The 22,467-nt window shown below is 41.3% G+C and overlaps 2 protein-coding genes across 2 annotated transcripts in view; both read left to right on the top strand.

The window, feature by feature from the left end:
- The window catches only part of lrrc23 (leucine rich repeat containing 23), a 35,404-nt gene extending 32,359 nt beyond the window's left edge, over positions 1-3,045 (top strand). The window contains exons 8-9 of the mRNA XM_041267849.1: positions 2,152-2,356; positions 2,903-3,045. Coding sequence (XP_041123783.1) covers positions 2,152-2,356; positions 2,903-2,947 — 250 coding nt within the window. The 3' untranslated portion in view covers positions 2,948-3,045. The remainder of the gene's footprint in view (positions 1-2,151; positions 2,357-2,902) is intronic.
- Positions 3,046-3,449: 404 nt separating this feature from the next.
- Positions 3,450-22,129, top strand: LOC121326250 (retinol-binding protein 1-like). The gene is made up of 5 exons (XM_041269478.1): positions 3,450-3,517; positions 3,614-3,987; positions 18,388-18,566; positions 20,950-21,051; positions 21,330-22,129. The coding sequence occupies exons 2-5, from the start codon at positions 3,915-3,917 to the stop codon at positions 21,381-21,383; spliced, it is 408 nt and encodes a 135-aa protein (XP_041125412.1). The 5' UTR covers positions 3,450-3,517; positions 3,614-3,914; the 3' UTR covers positions 21,384-22,129.
- The last annotated feature ends 338 nt before the right edge of the window (positions 22,130-22,467 follow it).

Here is a 22,467-nt window from a genome sequence, read left to right as displayed (position 1 = left end):
GCAGTGGTGGCTGTTGGCTCCTGGCAATCTGCACCTCAGATCCTTCTCCTTACCTTCTTCTAGTTTTGGTTGTTAGTAGCTTACTGATCCCAGAATCACATCAAGTAGCTTCTTGAAGGATCCCATGGTGTCAGCTTCAACAACATTACTGGGGAGTTGATTCCAGACCCTCACGATTCTCTGTGTAAAAAAAGTGCCTCCTATTTTCTGTTCTGAATGCCCCTTTGTCTAATCTCCATTTGTGACCCAAGACTGAATAGATTAAATTCTTTTAGCCTGTCTGCATATGGCATGCCTTTTAAACCCGGAATAATTCTGGTCGCTCTTCTTTGCACTCTTTCTAGAGGAGCAATATCCTTTTTCTAGCGAGATGACCAGAACTGAACACAATATTCAAGATGAGATCTTACTAATGCATTGTACAGTTTTAACATTACTTCCCTTGATTTAAATTCAACACTTTTCACAATGTATCCGAGCATCTTGTTGGCCATTTTTATAGCTTTTCCCCACATTGTCTAGATGAAGACATTTCTGAGTCAACACAAAAACTCCTAGGTCTTTTTCATAGATTCCTTCTTTAATTTCAGTATCTCCCATAATATTTATAATGCACATTTTTATTTCCTGCGTGCAGCACCTTACACTTTTCTCTGTTAAATGTCATACATGTGTTTTTATATATGCTCAGTGATTGGCGGTCAGAGAGGGCTCCTCCCATTCGGTAATGGTTGTCATTCTCTTTCAGGGAACCAGGGTTATGATAATAACCTAACGTTACATCTAGTACATAGAATGTCATGACTTATTTTGATTGAAACCTTGCGAGATACTTCAGGACAAATTTCAGACAATTTGGTGAGAAATCTTACTGCTCACCTCTATTGAAGGGTTCTCCTAAAATGACAAATATCCACAGTAGAGATGCAGTGGATGGCAAGTGATCATAGTTGTGAACAAAGATCCTGCTAGACTCTTGTTGACTCTTTTAATGAGTCCTTCAGAGGCTGAAGAAGGCACTGCAATGTTGCATTTGCATAGCATGAGGTGAAATTTGGGTTGCTCAAGCCTCTGAATGGATGTATAACTGCAAGTGTTCTCTTAGAAGATTGAGGCTTTTACTGTTTATAAACATTAGTGATGGCTCGGTGAATGAAATGCACTCAATCGTTTACCTTGTGTCCCTTGTTCGTGTTGGTCTCCTTCAAGTTTATCAACTTAGGGCAATAAATCTCTCTGAGCCTATTGTACTCTGCAACTGCAGTTTGAGGTGCCTTAATGCAAAGGTGGGGTCAGCAATTTGATGAGGTGGACACCGCTTAAGGATGCAACTCTGGAAAGTGCAACAAAACTTTGTCCATAGAAGGAAATGGAGTTACCAAGATACATCATAACTGTTTTTAGAGTTTACCCTGGCATTTGTTAATGGTGAATGAATGAGCATTAATGACTGGGAACTGTTCTCGAACAATCTAGACTCTGTCCATGATTTCAAACTTTGAGCGTAAATGTTCAAAGGTATGGATGACTCCATTGTTAAATTTGATTGCTATGGTTTTGACCATGTGCGGCACAGTGGCGTGGTGATTAGCACTGCTGCCTTACTGTGAGTGTGTGGTGCTCTGCGATGGACTGGTGTTCCGTCTAGGGTGTAGTCCTGCCTTGCGCCCCTGTGTCTGCATGGTTAGGCTCCGGCTCACTGTGACCCTGTAAAGGATTAAGCGATCAATGATAATGCATGGATGGTTTTGACCATACTTGTGTTTTCCAGATAGTAGGAAACGGCTTGAAGCTTCCTTATTACCCCATTGATGAGACCAGTGGCAATGTCAATGTTTTTACAGAGCACCAGTTTGCAGCCTATTTTGACTCATATGGTAGTTTCCAGTCCAGCTGTATGACTGCAGTCAGGCTTGTAGACATTCATTTTTTTTCAGCACATTTTTCTGGAAGTTACAAGGGTTTTGTTCCATTATTTTTTCTAACATGGGCAAAGCTATTTCTTTGTTCAAGGAAAGGGTCGGAGTGTATTTCATTGTCCCCAGTGATGTATCTGATTCCCTCAATATTAAGGACATTCTTTTCTCTACCTGTCCATGCGTTTTAGATCCCCACATAAGTTTAATATTTCTCTCACTCTCACTCTCTCAGGGGTAACCTGGTCTTCTCCCTGGCTGAGGTCCGTGCTCTGGTTCCTCTATCTGGGTCTCTCCGAGCCCTGGTTCTGTCTGAGAACCCGCTCTCTGAGTCCGAAGACTACCGGCTGTCAGTGCTGGGGATCCTGCCGCACCTAGAGAGGCTGGACAAGGATCCTGTGATCCAGGAGGAGAGGGAGGAAGCAGAACAGAGAGAGCGGGTGAGAGGAGAGGGGCAGCAGAGAGTAGGTGAGAGGAGAGAGGGAGCAATGAGGTGAGAAGAGGAGAGGGGGAGCAGGTGAGAGGAGGGGAAAGGGGGAGCAGAGAGCAGGTGAGGGGGGTGAGGGGGAGCAGAGAGCAGAGAGGAGGGGAGAGGTGGAGCAGGTGAGGAGAGTTGAAGGGTAGTAGAGAGCAGGTGAGAGGTAGGGTGCAGAGTGAGCAGGATAGAAGAGGGGGAGCAGAGAGCAGATGAGAGTGGGAGGCAGAGAGGAGGTGAGAAGAAAGAAGGGGTGCAGAGAGCAGGTGAGGGGGGAGGCAGAGAGAAGGTGAGTGGAGAGAGGTAAGTGGGAGCAGAAAGCAGAGGGGTGAGGGGGAGGGAGAGCAGGGAGACGGTGAGGGGGAGGGAGGAGGCAGAGTAGAGAGGCGAGGGGGGAGGGTGAGAAGAAAGGAGAGGGAGGGTCAGCTGCTTATTGCTGTTATATAACTGCCTGTCTTCTCAAGTTTAATAAAACTGAAACTAAAAAAAAAACTAAACTTTTGTATTTAAGGAGATCGTGGAGGCAGAGCATACAGAACTGGATACTGAAACCTAGCAGCCAGACAACCCAAAACCTACATCCTTCTCTGAGACACAGACTCAACCACCTACACACACACACACACACACACACACACACACACACACACACACACACACACACACACACACACACACACACACACACACACACACACACACACACACACACACACACACACACACACACACACACACACACACACACACACACACACACACACACACACACACACACAATGTGGAAGTTGTTTTTTTTATATTTGCGTTTACCAAAATGTTTTTTTTTATTTTAATATGTTTTTAAAAATTTGTATAAACGCAAATAAATAACCCATTAAAGGTTTTGTCAAGTGGCATCCAAAAACATAATATGTCGTCACCGTGGTTTCAACTAAGTCTGTACAGGGGAAAGGGAAAATAGTCCCCTCCATCCCTCCCTTTTCCCTTTTATCCTCCCCTTCCCTCTCTCTCTCGTCCTGGGGGAGGCGGAGGGGGGGAGGGGGGTGGGAAGATTCAAAAGCACACAGAATTTATTGATTCAGCTTCAGCTTCCTGGTTTGTAAAAGACCAGATTAAAACCCAGGTTAGTGAGCCTGTCTGTGTGTTCTAACTTTGTTTCTGCCTTTCTGTTTAAATGTGTGCGTGTCTGTTTTTTATCTTATCTTTCTACTTCTCTCAGGGAGAGAGGAGGAGGCACTAACCCAGCCCCTACCTTTCTGCAATAAAACAAAGTTTTGAAACTTGAGTTAAAAAAAAAAAAAAAACTGGAGAGAGACACGGAGGAGAGAATCACAAGAGACAAAGAGGCAGAGCGTGAGAGAGACAGGAGTGTGATTGCTGGGGCAGAACTTGAACAAGCTTGTCTCTTCAATAAAGACTGCAATTTGAACTGAAAGAGAAAGAGGAGTACTGTTGTACAAGATACATAGTTGAAACAGAAGTGTAAAAGGAAGAGAGGGAGTGTAAGAAACTCAGAGAAGATGAGTGTGAATCTGAGTGGATATTATAAGCTGGTCTCACAGGAGAACATGGATGCTTATCTCAAAGCACTCGGTAAGAAAAGGCCTGTGTGTCTTTGTGTTTGTGTGTCTCTCCTGTGTATAAACATAGTTTACAATGAGAGGAGGCCATTCGGCCCATCTTGCTCGTTTTGGATCTTAGTAGCTTATTGATCCCAGAATCTCATCAAGCAGCTTCTTGAAGGATCCCAAGGTGTCAGCTTCAACAACATTAACATATGTGTGTGTTTGTGCAAGTTTTTATAACTGTGTCAAGAGTGAATTTGTGGAGGGTGCGTGCAGAGCTGTGAGTGAGGGCTCTTCTCCTGGATTTATTCAATTTTTTTAATTTGTTAATTATTGGTAGTAACTGTTCTTTTTACTTTAGGGGACTGTCTGAATCATTGTTATGCTGCTGTATTGAGAGGAAGAGTAGTTCCTCGTACAAGTTAGAAAAACTTGTTAGAAACTACCGTGAGTCTCATTATAGCTCCAAGAGTTTTGCTGTTTTAACCATGTTGCAGCGGCAAAACTTATCAATCACTTAGAATTACCATCTGTACCAGGACCAAATGTCTGAAACTTTCTACATCAAATGTGAAAAAAAAGAAACGTAAATACCTCTTATACACAATGAGATATAAGTCGTCCAAACTAGGTAAAATTGTTATTCTCCTTCCTCTTCCGTTTACTTTAAGAGTGTGTAGTGACTATTCAAACAGAAAAGCTAAATAACTGGACATCTACCTACCAGTCATGTGATTCCACATGTTGGTCAACGTGAAAATAAAGCAGGGAATGCAAGCAGTTTGATATCCACACCGTTTATATTAAACAACTTATTTATGTTTTAAAACAGCACATATCACACAGAAAAAAACTAAATAAATTATTTTAAAAAAGTTACCATTGTTTGAACGTCCAACATGATATCCTTGAAGGAGCACACAGCCTTAGCCCACTGTGCCACTGGGCTGTTGTTGAAATGTGGTAATTTTTTAAGCTTACATCTATGCCTGACCCGCTTTGGCTGAAAACAAAGGTTCTGCTCGATTCTAGAAATGCTCTATTTGCTGTTTGAAAATATCTGGTTTCCTGTTTGGTAGAATGTAGTTCCTCGTTTAATTAAAAATAAATAAAGGAATAATTTATTTGGTAGAAATACATAAACGATTTAAATAAATGCATAGAGGAATACATACATTTAGAAATAAATATTTTTAAATGTAGAAATGAATACATGTTTATATTATAAATTAATAAATAGCAAGCTAGAAAAATACATGTCATATTAATTGATTTGGCTGGTGCGTTTTTATCCACAGCAATTGACATTTATATACCTATAAAAGTACAAGTTTCATCTTAATATATATTAAGAGGAACGGTAGTTCCTCATACATTAGAAAAACTTGTCGGAAACTGCCAAGATTTAGTTATAAAAAGAGACACTAGTACTCCTTTGTTTGCAGCATGTATAGAGTAGTAGTTAGCACACTGTGCTCGTAATTGGAGGGTTGTGAGTTCAATCACAGGTACAGGACACGTTGCTGCTTTACCTAGATTGGTCCAGTTAAAAACCTGACTGTTTAAATGGGTAATTGTAAGTTGGTCTGGATAAGTATGTCTGCTAAAAAAATAAAAACAATGAATGTGTGCCTGGTTGGTACTTGGATGGGAGACTGCCTGCCAAATCAGGTACTTTAAACTTTTCTTTGGAGTTTTACTCACTGGTGTAGTCAAGGGTATATGCAGGTAAATGGTGTTTACCCACTTTGAATTTGGGCAATATATCGTTTACCCACTTCTCATATAAGGGCTACGGAGTTTACTCACTTCTACTCATTCTCCTGTGATGTGCAAATCCTGTGTTAAAGACAATATATTTTAACAGCAAGTGTCTGTGTTGTGTTCAGAGAATGTGAGCAGAGCGAAGCGGTAACAATTCCGTTCACACAACCACTGGTTGTGTGTGTGTGTGTGTGTCTATATATATACATATATATATATTATACTATTAAATGTCATTTGCCATGTGTCTGCCTAGTTCTGAATCTTGTCTAGATCATTTTGAATGACCTTTGCTGCTGCAACAGTGTTTGCCACTCCTCCTACTTTTGTGTCGTCTGCAAATTTAACAAGTTTGTTTACTATACCAGAATCTAAATCATTAATTAAAATTAGGAATAGCAGAGGACCTAATACTGATCCCTGTGGTACTCCACTGGTTACCACACTCCATTCTGAGGTTTCTCCTCTAATCAGTACTTTCTGTTTTCTACATGTTAACCACTCCCTAATCCATGTACACGTGTTTCCGTGAATCCCTACTGCATTCAGTTTGAGAATTAATCTTTTATGTGGGACTGTCAAAAGCTTTCTGGAAATCTAAATAAACCATGTCACATGCTTTGCAATTATCCATTATCGATGTTGCATTCTCAAAAAAATCAAGCAGGTTAGTTAGACATGATCTCCCTTTCCTAAAACCATGTTGACTGTCTCCCAGGATACTGTTACCATACAGGTAATTTTCCATTTTGGATTTTATTATAGTTTCCATAAGTTTGCATATAATAGACGTTAAGCTTATTGGTCTGTAGTTACCTGGTTCAGTTTTGTTTCCCTTTTTGTGGATTACGGTATTACGTTTGCAATTTTCCAGTCTGTCGGTACAACCCCTGTGTCAAGAGACTGTTGCATGATCTTGGTTAGCGGTTACATATTTTATTTATCCGGTTGAAAAAATAAACTTCTCTGCTCTTAAATAACTTGTGGTACAACTTTGTGTTAAGCAATAAGACAGGTCATTTCCAAATTCTTTTTACCATCAGCTAAACAAAGTTTTTTATTATTTATTTATTTTATTTTATTTTATTTTATACGTTAAAATGTTTTAACCAGCTACCATCAAAATTTATACCATCCCATCCCTATACGTCAGTATCATTTGTATTATGAAATACCAGTTTTCATGGTCATAAGGAGCCCTCTTGTGGTGAACTTTAGAATGGGGTCTATTTTTCTGAAAGTGAAAGTAAATCTCCGTTTTTGTACACATCCTATGAACGCTGTCATGTGCCATAGGAAAAAAAAATAAAATAAAATAAACTAAAAGTGTTTGCAATCAGCGGTGATAGCAGCTACCCTATGGTTTTATTGACAATATAATTATAATATATTTTGTATCTGACTTGCCCACTCCCACAGTCGGCAACAGCTCGCAAATTTGAGCCCTGTGTTTAGCACTGATCTGTACATCCTACTGTGCCCCCAGCACTGAACCTCCTGTTGAAGAGGGACGTCCTCACGGTAGCACATCGCCATTTTCATTCGAAAATAGAGGTCAGCTGGGGACACGACCTCAAAGGGTAATGGTTATCATTCTCTTTCAGGGAACCAGGGTTATGATAATAACCAAATGTTCCCTTTCAATTCGAATGACAACCATTACCGAATGGGAAAGCTGTACCAAAGCTGTCGTGGCTCCAGATTACCGACAGTACAGCCCCACGGCGATAGCAACAGAGCCCACATGACGCCTAAGGGCATGCCACCTGCAAAACTCTAGAGCCCAGAGAGGGTCTGGTTCGGTTTGTCACATCAAGGCGGTGATATCGTACAAATGTCTGACTACCTGTCCATGTAGCAGCGAGCATGTAGCATGTAGAATGGGACGTAATGTCCCCCGGTAACGGGGAGTCCACCTGTTCATACGCCAAGCGTATCGCATCTGCTACCCAGTGCGCTAGACGTTGCTTCGATAGGGTCTCCAGGACGCCGTCCTATCCAAATAACAGTGCAGAGCCCGAACTGGGCATAGCGTGTGCTGTCTATGGTCCTCCTCTGACTCATGCAGGGGAGGTCTGAAAGTTTCCAAAACCATTGATCGGTTAATATGGAATGAGGATACCACCTTTGGCAAAAAGGATGGATTTGTTCTTAATGTTATCCGCGATTCACTTCAATGGACAGCGCATGAAGCTCACTTACTCGTCTGGCAGTCGTAATGGCTATTAAAAATGCCACCTTTAATGAAACAGAGCGCAGTTCTGCTGACGTGATGGGCTCAAATGGGGGACCCATAAGGGCCCGCAGTACCAGTTCTAGATCCCACTTGGGGACCATACTTTTCATGGGAGGACGAAGCCTCCCAGCCCCTTTAAGAAATTGCACTGCTAGGAAATGTGCCCCAGGGTACACAGAGTCAGTTTTGTCATGGCACACTGATATTGCTGCCAGGTATACCTTCAAAGTCGGACGCTGATTTTCCTGTGTCAACAGGTGTTGTAAGAAGGTTAATATCATCTCAATCGGGCAAGTCACCGGATCGTGACCCTTGGCAAGGCACCAGTCTTGGAAAACTTTCCATCTGTATGAGTACTGGACTCTAGTGCTCAGCGCCCTACTGCATCTGGGAAACCACGTCTGAATAGATGGCTCTGTTCAACGGCCAGACCCAGAGTTGGAACTGGGCTGGGTTCAGGTGCCATAATAGCCCCTCCGCTTGGCTCAGGTGGTCCTTGTGTATCGGGAGCTGCCACAGCTGATCCGACAACATGTCGGAGAGGAGAGCAAACCAGGGGTGTCTCGGCCATCGGGTGTAACCAGCAGAACCTATGCTCTCTCCACCCTGATCCTCTCTAGTGTCATGGGTATTAATGGTAGTGGAGGGAACGCATACAATAGCACCTGTGGCCAGGGGTGAGCTAGCACGTCTACTCCCAGGGGGCCCCCGTCTCTCTCCATGGAGAACCATAGGGGACAATGAGTGGACTCAGCTGTGGCAAAGAGGTCGACTCGTGCAGTACAAAACCTCTCCCAAATCTGTTCCACCGCTTGAGGATGCAGCATCCACTCCGAGCTGTCTGGAGCTCCTCTGTACAGGAGGTCTGCTGCCTTGTTGTCCACACCGGGGAGGTGAACTGCCCAGATGGAACGCAAGTTTCTGTGCGTCCAGGACAGGAGTCTGTGCGCTGCGTGCTGAAGGCCCTGTGAGCGCAGGCCGCCTTGGTTATTTATGTAGGCTACCACTGTGGTGTTGTCCTTCCGGACCAGCACATGTTTGTGCGCTAATTGCTGGTGAAAATGTGATAGCGCCAGGCTTACTGCTTGCAGTGCTTGTGCATTTATGTGCTCTTGCTGCCAGTGTCCCTTCCACTGACCTCTTATTCCTCTCCCGTTCCAGGCCGCTCTCCAGCCCAGACTGGAGGTGTCTGTAGCGATCACTTCCCTTCTGTGAGGGGCTCCGAGGGGAGATCCAAGGCACAAATTGCCAGGACGGAGCCACCACTCCAGTGTCTTCCAGCATTGTCTGGACACTCGCACCAGCCAGTACCGTATTCACCCAGGCTTGAAGCGGGCACATTCTCAGCAGCCCTAGTGGAAGGATTCTCGAGGTGGCTGCCATCTGCCCCAACAACCTTTAATATAGTTTCACCTGTAGGAGAGTCTGGATGCAGCCTTGCCATTGGACGTTGCCGTTGGTCAGTTCGGTTGTAGGGGGGTTTGGTGGCAGCCGGGGCCCCTCAGTGGCAGTTTCCCTTGGGCTTGGGAGGGGGGCGGGTCTTTCTTAGGTCCCGGCCTTGGTCTCCAGCCAGAGAACCGGTTACCCCTGGCCTGCGGTGGTCCCCTGCCTCTGGCCCTGCCTCTGCCTCTGCCTGTTTGTCTACTCTGGTGTGGAGGGTGGTGTTCAGTCCCTTTTACCCCAGCAGGCTGTGCATGCCACCTTGGGCGCTGACTGTAAGCTGGAAGGCGCGAGAACTTTGAGGCGACCTCTCAAGGCTCACATCAATGGTCGCCCCGAAAGTCTGCCCCGGTGTAATGTGGGCATCCAGCAGCGCCACCTTCTCGGTCTCTACGACCTTAGCTTGCATCAGCCACAAATGCATGCGAAAGGCCACCATTGCCGCCAGCGACCTACCTGATGCCTGACCTAACTCCCCCATTAGGTCAGTCATGGCCTTAGCCACTGCTTGGAGCTCCCCTTTTTCTTCCTCCGAGGCTCTGTCCTGCAGCCTCTCCGCCAACTGGCTCTGTAGAGTACCAATATGGCCATGGCGTTTGCTGCTCACATGGACAGCGCTGCCGACGCGTATGCCTTCTTTAGCATCGTGTCCGTTGTTCTGCAAGGCTTTGACGGGCAGGTTGGGTCCTTGTCCCCCTTGGTGAAGGTGGAACCTTGCACCAGCACCGTGACCGTGTCCCCGATGGTGGTGAATGTGTCTAGGCCCACTTCATGAAGACTTGAAAATTGTCCAAAATTCAGTAAATCCAAAATGGCTACCATGCCATGTGACCAAAGGCTCCATATTGACCATAGCACAACGATCCATAGTCCTCTACATTCATGCCAAATTCTGTGAGTTTTGGTGCAGCCGTTTAAAAGTTTTAGGCATTGTAACTTTTTGGAGGCGGAAGAAAATAATAATAATAATAATCCTTACAATAACAATAGGCTTCCCGGTCAATCTGGCCTGGAAGCCTAATTAGCTCAGTTGTAACCAATCACCTTCAAAATCACACACCAAGTTAAGTGGCCTGTGTTAAATTGTAGTGATTCACATGATTTCCGGATAAATTTATCAGTTCCTGAGGGTTTAAAGAGACAAGATACACAAATGTCCTCATGAAAGTAGCTAATCAGCAGAGTGAAAAAGACTATAAAAATCAAAGCGGAATTGAACATTTTGCACTCCACATTGAATGCTGAACAAGGTGCTGCCACTCTGCCACTCCAGGACTCTGCCTATAAACAGAACCAAGACGAGGAAGCAAGCAGCAAGTGAGTCAACTGCTACAAGCAACGAGACTGAGGCCCAACGAGAAGACTGCTGTAAAACTTACAGCGACTGTTATCAGACAAACCAGTCTGGGTCTGCTGTACACCTAAAACCACAGTATCCAAAACAAACTGTGCCCTGCTACCTGCGTAGCTAAAGATTCAGTGAAGAAGACAGAGTGGATGGGCGCTGTTGTGGATCTTATACCGAGGACTGGAGACTTTGTTGCAGCTGTTTGTTGATTATATCGAGAATAGAAACCTTGTTGCCAAGTTTTGATCCAACGTGGGACTGAATACTTCATTGCAGAGAGGAGAGTTTTGTACTGGACACAACAGATTGAGTTTCGAAACCAGCGGACCAAAAGTCAAAGCTTTAAGAACCGCTTAGTTGTATTTTCCTTTCATGGAACTAAATTAATTAATTGTAACATATTCACACAGACTTGAACTGTTAATTATTTAGTTTGCACACTTTGCGTGTGAAATAACTTTCAGTGAAACTTAATGAAGAAGCTATAAGTAATCTACCTCATATTGTTGTATGAAGAATTTATTTAAAAGTAAACTTGCCATATACTTAATCTATATACCATTTAATAGGCTTAATGTGATATATTCTTAAAATTGTCTGCATTGTCTCAGATCTACTCTGTGCATTGGATGTGGGCATGTGTGTGTGAGCGAGTGACTAGCCATGTCACAGCCCGCTTGTTTGCTGTTGATGTGAGGAGACAGGCAATGTCATATTTCAATTGCCTGCTAATCAAGCATGAGTACAGTGAAAGGATTTTGAATTGTGCTTTGTGCTTAGAGACTAAGAGATTTACTTTCAAACTCTTCGTATTTCTGTTTATTATTTGTGTACTTTTGTGTAAATGGGAAAACCCAGTGGGTAGCACGAAGGATGAAATTGAAATGGTGGAAATGACAAATGACTGCTTCCTAACACAATTTGTCAAGGCACCGACTAGAGGGGAGGCATGCCTTGCTTTAGTCTTTTCAAATAACGAAGACAGAATAACTAAAACAGAGGTCAGAGAACCACTGGCAAACTCAGACCACAACACGGTCTCATTTGAAGTGTTTTTTAAAACCCCAAAAGTAAAGACTAAAGCTAAGGTTTACAATTTTAGAAAAGCAAACTATGAAGGTATGAAACAGAGACTAACAGAAGTAGATGGGAGTAAAATAGAGAAAACACCCACAGAAAAAGGATGGTTATTCTTCAAAAATGTTGTACTAGAGGCGCAAAACAATTACATCCCTAAAGTAGACAAATCTAAATGTAAAACTAAATTGCCAAAATGGTTTAATAGAGCAAATTAAAAAAAATATTCAGCAAAAAAAGGCACTTTACAGAGCATTAAAAAAGGACCAAAAAGAAAGTACAAAGAAAGAGTACACAGAACTGCAAACGCAAGTCAAAAAGGAAGTTAGAAAGGCCAAGAGAGAAATAGAAATGAACATTGCTAAGGGATCTAAAACCAATTCAAAAATGTTTTTCCAATATTACAACAGCAAGAGAACATTCAAAGAGGGGATTAAATGTTTAAGAGATACAAATGGCAAAATCGAAAATGAAGAAAAAAAAAGCAAATATATTAAATGATTACTTTTCACAAGTTTTTACAAAGGAAGATACTGACAACATGCCCCACATGTCATCCAGTTCCTATCCAGTTTTAAATAACTTTAGCATAACTGAGGCAGAAGTGTTAAAGGGACTAGGAGCTCTTAAAATAAACAAATCCCCTGGGCCGGATGAGATCCTCCCAGTAGTACTCAAAGAAATGAAAGAAGTAATTTACAAACCACTAACCAAGATCATGCAGCAGTCTCCTGACACAGGGGTGGTACCGACAGACTGGAAAATTGCAAACGTAATACCGATCCACAAAAAGGGAAACAAAACTGAACCAGGTAACTACAGACCAGTAAGCCTGACTTCTATTATATGCAAACTTATGGAAACTATAATAAGATCTAAAATGGAAAATTACCTATATGGTAACAGGGTACTGGGAGACAGTCAACATGGTTTTAGGAAAGGGAGATCGTGTCTAACTAACTTGCTTGATTTTTTTGAGGATGCAACATCGATAATGGATAATTGCAAAGCATATGACATGGTTTATTTAGATTTCCAGAAAGCTTTTGACAAAGTCCTGCACAAAAGATTAATTCTCAAACTGAACGCAGTTGGATTCAAGGAAACACATGTACATGGATTAGGCAGTGGTTAACATGTAGAAAACAGAAAGTACTGATTAGAGGAAAAACCTCAGAATGGAGTGTGGTAACCAGTGGTGTACCACAGGGATCAGTATTAGGTCCTCTGCTATTCCTAATCTACATTAATGATTTAGATTCTGGTATAGTAAGCAAACTTGTTAAATTTGCAGATGACACAAAAATAGGAGGAGTGGCAAACACTGTTGCAGCAGCAAAGGTCATTCAAAATGATCTAGACAAGATTCAGAACTGGGCAGACACATGGCAAATGACATTTAATAGAGGAAAGTGTAAGGTACTGCACGCAGGAAACAAAAATGTACATTATAAATATCATATGGGAGATACTGAAATTGGAGAAGGAATCTATGAAAAAGACCTAGGAGTTTTTGTTGACTCAGAAATGTCTTCATCTAGACAATGTGGGGAAGCTATAAAAAAGGCTAACAAGATGCTTTGATACAGTGTGAAAAGTGTCAAATTTAAATCAAGGGAAGTAATGTTAAAGCTGTACAATGCACTAGTAAGACCTCATCTTGAATATTGTGTGCAGTTCTGGTCACCTCGCTATAAAAAAGATATTGCTGCTCTAGAAAGAGTGCAAAGAAGAACGACCAGAATTATTCCGGGCTTAAAAGGCATCTCATATGCAGACAGGCTAAAAGAATTGAATCTGTTCAGTCTTGAACAAAGAAGACTACGCGGCGACCTAATTCAAGCATTCAAAATTCTAAAAGGTATTGGCAGTGTCGACCCAAGGGACTTTTTCAGCCTGAAAAAAGAAACAAGGACCAGGGGTCACAAATGGAGATTAGACAAAGGGGCATTCAGAACAGAAAATAGGAGGCACTTTTTTACACAGAGAATTGTGAGGGTCTGGAATCAACTCCCCAGTAATGTTGTTGAAGCTGACACCCTGGGATCCTTCAAGAAGCTGCTTGATGAGATTCTGGGATCAATAAGCTACTAACAACCAAATGAGCAAGATGGGCCGAATGGCCTCCTCCCGTTTGTAACCTTTCTTATGTTTTTATGTTCTTATGTATATAAACTCTAGGTCGGACTACGCAGCGTAAACTCCGGGTGAGATTTTTTCAAACAGTTGATCCATATAAAAAAATAGTTTGAACACTAATTTGAAGAAAGTATAATAATGCATGTTTTTATTTATTCCACACCTCATTAATGCAGTGGTTTCATTTGCATGGTAGTTTCTATACTGTAATTTATACATTATGTTACTGAGGGTTAAATATTAATACATTTAGCTGATTTAAGTGTTTCACATGCAATATTAAGCAGTGTTCATTTTAAAACAAACTATTACGTGTTGGTTAGATTAAAAACTTCGACTATTGGATATCCCCACGGACCAAAGATGAGAGTCTCTGTCTTAAGCAATGACATAACACACCACCTGGAAAGTTTCTCTTTGGGGCTGTGAATCTCACTCTTTAGGACAGCCAACCCTTGATATCTCTGTCTTACATATAAAAGCATATTAATATTACCTTGGATATTACCTCAGAAATGTTTGCAATAATAACATATTAGGCTGCTGCAATAAATAAGCAAACCCATCGTACACTGTATTCCCAATATGTTTGTTGGTCTTCTGTATATTTACACATCATTCTCATTAATGCTTATATACTGGCCTTCCTTACTGAGCACAGTGTCTTGAGTAAGAATCAGATTGGATCTTTCCCAAACCACTGCACTTCTGACCATATTTGAACCCTACACACCCTAATAAATAAACACGTCCATCAAAAAATAAAGGAAAAATATTTGTTTGTTTTATTGATTTTAAAAAAGCATTCAATTCAATCTGGCATGAAGGACTTTCCTTAAACTCCTCCAAAGTGGTGTAGGTGGTAAAGTATATGACATAATAAATTCAATGTATTCAGAAAATAAATGTGGTGTGAAAATTGACACCAAAAGGACAGAATTCTTCTCACAGGGGCGTGGAGTGAGACAGGGTTGTAGCTTGAGTACAAAACTGTTCAATATTTATATCAATGAGTTAGCTACAATGTTGGAGCAGTCCACAGTCCGTATCACTCTCCATGATACAAAAATAAAATTCATGCTCTACGTAGATGACCTGGTCCTGCTATCGCCCACAGAGCAGGGTCTACAGTAGAGCCTGTCACTGCTAGACCAGTACTGTCGGAAATGGGCACTGATGGTCAATCTGGACAAGACCAGAGTTACTGGTATTCCAGAAGAAATCCAGATCTCAGAAAAGCAGGTACCGCTTCACTCTGGGCATTAGATTACAGCACCAACCTGGCTATAAATGCATTAAAAGAAGAAGCGTGTCTGGCTCTCTGTATCATAAAGACTTATGGGGACCCCTTGTAAACCCCAAATACAAAAACTGGGACAAAAGCACAGCAGAAATCCTACCATTGGAATTTTGCAAAAATATCCTGCAGGTTCACAGAAACACCGCCAATAACGACTGCAGGGCTGAGGTGGAACTGTTCCCCCTTCTAATCCCTATTCAGAAGAGAGCAGCAAAGTTCTGATTCCACTTAAACCACGCATACCAAGCCACTCACAGCAATCCTATTACTAGTAGTTTTATTAGCAGGGATTTTAACTGTGCAGTTGACGACCAGCTAGATAAGAACAGCTCAGAACCCCATCCCGAGTCAATCAGGGAGCTGGTTACTGTCCTACAGCACAGGATTTGGAAGCTGTGTGGGGAGCAATGAACCCTGATGCTAGGCAGTACACTTGGGTTATAGGAAGGACTGGAAATATCTGTCTAGCTTGATAATACATTTCATGTTTTTAATTTAAACTATTTCACTAAATGCACAATTCACCCCACAGGTTTCTATGACCACAGCCTTGTTAATCTGAACATGGTTATGCCAAAAGGATGTCTATTCATTAAATGACACTCACTTTTTTAAATGTTTTCATTTATTTTGGTAACATTGGATGCAGAAAAGATCATTTTCATCAATAAGAAAATGGTGGGACATGGGTAAAGTTCAGATCTGACTAGTCAGCCAGCAGAAAACTAAGAATGTCACCAAGAGCACTAGCGAGACCATGAGAGAGATGGAGGAGGATATAAGTGAACTCCATATGGCTCTGGAGTCCAGATATAGTGACAGGCTGTATGAGAGCTGTATGAGAGGTTGTCTGATCTACTGGATACATGGGAACAAGTACCAGTGCACTCTCTCAAATAGACCTATGTCTTCTCTGCTCCAACTATAAGATCCTATCGAAGGCAATGGCAAACAGACTGAGCAAAGTCATGAGCAGCATTGTACTTTCTGATCAGACATACTGTGTACCCTGCAGAGCAATCTTTGATAATGTATGTTTAATTCAGGATTTCATATCCATCTCCAAGCTCTTTGGCTTTCAAGCTGGTCTGATCTCCCTTGATCAAGAGAAAGCTTTTGACCAAGTAGTCCTTAGAGATTTATTTGAGGTGTTAAGGATATTTGGCTTTGATTCCAGTTTTATAGGAAAAAAAAAATATTTACAGTGGTGGCCAATACACCAAGTATTGATCCATTTTGGTGGATCTCAATGGGCTCTAAGATTCACCAGCAACAAAGTGTACATGAGTTAAAGTAAAACCCTTCTAATCAATTGGGATTATCTGGCTTGAAGTCATTGGTGACCAATACATTAAGGTAGTAATGAAAAAAAAAAACTAAATGCAAACATATCAGCATTTTCAACAAAGGACAAAAAATACTGAAGTTGTTTTATCCAAAGAAAAGAAAGTTGCTGTGTATTTTGTGACAATTTTGTCCAATAGAAATCACCCCATAAAAGTAACAATGAACATTTCAAAGTATTAAAATTAAAGAAACATGTTAGTGAAGTACACAAATGTGTCCCTTTTTTGTTTTCTACAAAAACTAAACATGATGGCATATAAAAAAGCACAATTACCTAAAGTTTAGTGTGAACTTTTGCATGCTTTTGTTTTGACCATTTTTCCAGCTCAGGTTCAAAAGATGCTTCAGCCTCGAGAATTTGATCAGAAAGCTTTCCGCGCTGAAAACGTAGTCTCTGTTTGGAATTAATGTCATTTTCATTATCAGAAATTATATTGTTTAAATACGCAATCAACCCTGTTAAAACTATGCTATGCTTATGTATTGTGCGTGTTCAGATTTGCCCCAAGATCCATAAAAAATCTCTTGAGATCCACTAGTGGATCGAGATCCATGTATTGGCCACCACTGCTCTATAGTAACGTTTTTTATTTTCTTTAAATCAATGGTGGCCTGTGCTCTCCTTTCCAGGTGCAGAGGGGAATTCACCAGGACTGCTTTCATTGGGAATGTTGTACTTCCTCTCAATTAAACCCCTAATGGTTAAATAAGAACAATGTTCACTGTCCATCCCGAATTGATCATGGCCCTTGTTAAAGCAATGGCCTATACTGATGCCCTTGCTGTGTAAATAGACAGATCTTCAAACAGTAGAAGAGAGTCTGAGGCTGTTTGAAGGAGAGTAAACTGGGCCAGAAGCAATGCTTTTCTCATGGGGACTGGGAGGGCAGTGTTTGTAAATTGTGTCATTTTAATGTTACATGCACTTTTTGGGAGGATGATGGGTGTGTGAAGGGGTTAAAATGTGCTGCAGTGTGAAATGTTTATTAATTGTTAATCTTTTTAGATTTCTAATATTTACTGGAATTGGTTTGTGATTTATCTTTTGACATGATATTATTGCACAATAATCTTAGATATAGCAGAGTTATTTTAAAAATGAATTATCTATCTATCTATCTATCTATCTATCTATCTATCTATCTATCTATCTATCTATCTATATGTCTACCTATCTATCTGCCTATCTACCTATCTATCTAATGTGAATACTCTTCCTACTCTTGTTCATCCAGTGTGTACTGATTTCAATGTTCAGATTCTACACTGATTGAGTCTTTTTCAGCATCTACAATGAGCTTCCTGGTGTTTCTAATGTGGTTGTTGCATCGTGTAATTTCACAGACCCTGATTACTGGGTAAGGTCCTGCAGTTCAGTGACAGAGCTGTCTGGGTCTGTGAGGCCAGGAGTGGTTGTTTCTGTCCTTCAAGTCCTTCTCAATGTCTTTCAGATTTCAGAAGACAAGGACGAAGTCCCATGACCCAGAATAAGTGATATTTTATTAATGTACCACCCCCTCCCCGTCCCTGTGATTCAACCAAAGAGGGAGGGTGATTGGGGGGGGGTATGTGTGTGTGTGTGTGTGTGAATTGATTGTGCATCGGGGGTCAAGCGTCAGATTTATTCATAAAGTCATTCATCCTGAATTAAAGTTATACACTTTTATGATGTTTTTGAATTGTATAATTGGTTTGTAGCATCCCTAAGAGTTTTACTGTTTTCTCCCCTCTCCCACCTCCCCCTCGCCTCTCCTTTCCTCCCCTCCCCTCCCCTCAGGCATCAATATCGCCCTGCGGAAAATCGTGTGTCTGCTCAGCCCAGACAAGGAGATCGTACAGAATGGGGATCACATGACCATTCGGACCCTCACCACCTTCCGCAACTACGTGATGGAGTTCAGGCTGGGGGCGGTGTTCCGCGAGGACCTGGGTGCAGTTGATGGGCGCACGTGCATGGTGAGAGGCAGCCCATAGGAGCTGCTTCATCCCTCTTAATGTTTGTATCAAAGTGTCTGCACAGGGCTGGCTGGGAGTCAGTAAACAGTGCTGCAGGATAGTAGCTCCCCAAACCATGGGATCAGTCCATTCACACGAATACTTAAAACGTGCCAAACCCCTGCTACCTTTATACGCCAAACGGGGGGGGGGGGGGGGGGGGGGGGGGATAGAAGAGAACAAAAATATGCAACTATATTAATGCACTTTATAACATTGTTGTTTTTAATGAAAAATAAATAAATACATGCAGGATTTTTGTAAATATATGGTTTACCGATAGAAGTTCTTAATACCATGTTACTTCAATTTGGTGCTGTGGCATTTATTTTAAATTGAAAAATCTCTGTGCCCTTAAACGAGGCAGCAATTATATGAGGGCAGCCTTTATTAATAATACTATGCTTTACAAAATTTGCAATATTTTATTACATGATTTAAGGCATTTTAGAAGCAGCGCCATGAGAGGCTCCGATCTACAGCGCTATACTCTTATGTGTTTTGGAGCTTGTATATAGTACATTTACTGACAGTTAATGAGAGTATTATGTGGGAGTTGGGAGGTCAGGGGAGTACTGTACCAGTGAATCAGGAGTATTTATTGGTTGTTAAGGGGCAGAAACAATGCTAGTGTGGCAGTTAAGTCTAAGAGTATGACGTAAATGTTTTTCTGCACCAAAAATTATATTCTAATTAATTATATTGTAATTTCTCTGCAAGAGAAACTGAAACTAAATCATAGATAGTAAGCACATTGTTTTTATTTGTATGGGATTGAGTATGGGAATTACAATTGAACTAAAAACAAAACAACAAAACCACCTATAAGAACTTCAGAAGGACTGCTGTTCTGCACGTAGTTTATCTTGGATTTTCTTTCAGAACTGTACCATGAAATAAAATGTGCTTACTATGTGTGTGTACATTAGTCACTGTTGCACGTTTATTTGTTTACTGTGTATTTTTTTAGTAGGGGCAGGAAAAATATCTTAATGTTTCTTTATTGATAGTGGCATTTAGTCGATGGTGGCCTCTATTATAAAGCTGATATATGACTGCGGCGTCAATACGAGGGCATCTTTAATTCGAGGGCGGCGCCAAATTGAAGTAATATGGTATCTATTCTTCCCCCTAAATAAAAATAACCAGTACTGCATAGCAGGTTTACATTGCACTAGCAGTCAGTGTACAGCCGAGCAGTTTACAGAGTTACAGAGCAGTTTCTCAAAGGTCAGAGAAATGACACTGAACTGAACGAAAACAGATGCACTTCTACAAAACAGCCTCCCTCACTAAAGGATGCCTAATGTCATAGAGGGCCTTGAGCCAGTAAAGTATGGAAACCCCTGCTGTACAAAGTATGTGAAAACATGAGCAAGAATAACATTGATCCCCACTGTGATCCGTGCGTCTGTCTGATTAACAGAGCGGGCGCTTGGACATTGCTCTCTTTTTGGCTCCAGAAAACAGTCAGACTTCTATGCAGTCTGCAGGGAAAATGGAGCCAAGATATATACAGTGGGAGTCAGTTTCACCTTTTCCCCTCTTTGTAATCTAATCTGTGTAATCTTTTCAACATGTCCTGTTCTAACAGATGCTTCTACTCAAAACAACCCCCCCTCCCCCTCTCCTCCCAATGTTTAAAGCTGTTTCCTCTCATAGGCCCCAATGTTAAAGCCAGGCTGTTTCCTCCCACAGACACAAATTTTAAAGCCAGGCTGTTTCCTCCCATAGACCCCAATGTTAAAGCCAGGCTGCCCTGTAGTATTATTGTCTATGAAGGGCAATCATTGAATCTTACTTTACCATCTTGCTGTCAAGCTGATCCATGCTAGTTTTTATAAAGTTTTGTATTTTTCTTTGAAAAATGTGTCCATGGCTATGAAATAGTACTACATTTTGAATGACAAAAAGAAATGACAATTGAAGACATTGAAAAAGAGTTGTAGTGAAAGTGTGTACTTCTTTGTGAGTTTCCTTCGTATTTGTGGTTGGAATGCCTCTCGGAGTGCTCCTGGAAGGAAATCTTGCCTCACAGGATGTTTACAGAGTGAGGAGATGAGGGCCGGGGTGAAGAGTTTGCTGAGCTGGAGAGCATAGATTATTGATCTAAACAGACACATTGCCAACACCCGACTCACCTCTCTCTGAACAGCCTACCCCAGAATAGCAAAAGCAGACTCATTATTAGACAAACTGCTGCCATTGAGGCTCCAGCATAGAGCCAGACTCCTGCACACACTGCAGGGAGAGTGGCGTCAAGATGGCTGACACAGGGCTGCAGTTTCCTCCTGAGTTTAATGAAACAGGCTGCAGTTTACTTTTTAATGTGTTGCTTTTTCAGACAACGGTGAACTGGGAAGGAGACAAACTGGTTTGTGTTCAGAATGGAGAGAAGGCTAATCGAGGCTGGAAACACTGGTTAGAGGGGGAAACTCTACACCTGGTGAGGCTGTCTGTGTGTTTGTGTCTGTCTGTGTGTGTCTATCTGTCGGTCTCTGTGTATCTCTCTGTCTGACTCTGAGTGTCTGTCAGACTCTGTGTGTCTCTCTGTCTGACTGTGTATATATATATCAGTCTGTGTGTGTGTGTCTGTCTGTAAGACAACAGGGTTTAGAAGCCTTGTTTACCACTGGTTTAAAGGAGGAAGTAATAATGTTTACAGTGCTACGAGTGACATTCATTTAGTTTTATAATGATTTGTTTCTTCACTTTTCTCTTCAGGAGATGACGGTAGAAGATGTCATCTGCAGACAAGTTTTCAAGAAAACAAAATGAGTGTTTGAATAGTGACTTAATGCAGATATAGGAGAGAGAAACGTTTGCAATAAAGGAAGACTTCCATCAGCAAGAACAACTTTAACAAGGGTGTGAGTAGAGGGGCAAAGCAGGAAACACACTACAATACTGCCCCCACCCAGCCTCTCTGTGTGCAGGGCAAATACCTGGGATCTAATAATAATAATAATAATAATAATAAATAATAATAATAATAATAATAATAATCACTTTATACTCAGCAATACTTAATCTCTAAAAAGTAACTTTCTCAAATATAAGTAGTTCGAATCTTCACATTTTCTTTTAATCATGGTACTGTAATCTAAGTTTCTGAATCTCACATGAGAATTCCCATGTGAGAAGTGTAGTGATAATACCACAAGTGATAATACCATATTAAATATCAGCATTGTTTAGATGATATAAAGTGGCCCAAAGTGTATTTCTTTTAATATTGTAAATGCATGACTTGATAAAAGTGCGTTTTATTTTTAACACAACTATATAAACATTTCCAGGTGTATGTAACTTCTTAACAAATAAACACAAACTTATCATTTTTAACAAAATACATGTGTCTGTGTGTTTGAAGAGGGATAATGATCTATTCAGGGATACCCCAATTTCGGAAAATAATCGAAATAACTTTTACTCTATTTGTGAGTGTTATTTAGGTCACAGGCAAGCTGGATATCTGATAACATTGAACACCACCTAGCAAAGCATTTAAACTAGGAACTGGGCAGGGGATTTTATACCTAGGATTACAACATTGATATTCTGGTCTTTATCTGAAACATGGCTTGAACCGAATGTCAATGTTTCTCTGATTTGAGGCTTCTCCACCTAACTATTCTTTTTTCCTCTTTAGCTCGCTCTACTGGGAGGGGAGGTGGACTTGCTACTGTTTTCCATAGTGAACTTGGAATCAAACAGGAAATTGTTGAAGGTTATTCAAAGTAAAAACTTCCGAATTGGTTTCTTGGGTGGGGACATGGATTGAACATAAGAACTGTAATAAAGTTACAAACGAGAGGAGGCCATTGTTGCCCATTCTTGCTCGTTTGAAGTCCGAAGTAAG

Source organism: Polyodon spathula, chromosome 13, assembly GCF_017654505.1.
Source record: "Polyodon spathula isolate WHYD16114869_AA chromosome 13, ASM1765450v1, whole genome shotgun sequence".
Taxonomy (NCBI): Eukaryota; Metazoa; Chordata; class Actinopteri; order Acipenseriformes; family Polyodontidae; genus Polyodon; species Polyodon spathula.
The sequence above is the reverse complement of the archived record's forward strand: the minus strand, read 5'-3'. Positions and strand labels throughout refer to the sequence as shown.

What these genes read in the sequence shown, in the direction of transcription:
- LOC121326250 (XM_041269478.1), top strand. Translation starts at nt 3,915, where the DNA reads ATGAGTGTGAATCTGAGTGGATATTATAAGCTGGTCTCACAGGAGAAC. An exon ending in TGCTTATCTCAAAGCACTCG is followed by an intron (nt 3,988 to 18,387) that starts GTAAGAAAAGGC and finishes CCCTCCCCTCAG; the next exon opens with GCATCAATATCGCCCTGCGG. An exon ending in AGGGGGAAACTCTACACCTG is followed by an intron (nt 21,052 to 21,329) that starts GTGAGGCTGTCT and finishes TTTTCTCTTCAG; the next exon opens with GAGATGACGGTAGAAGATGT.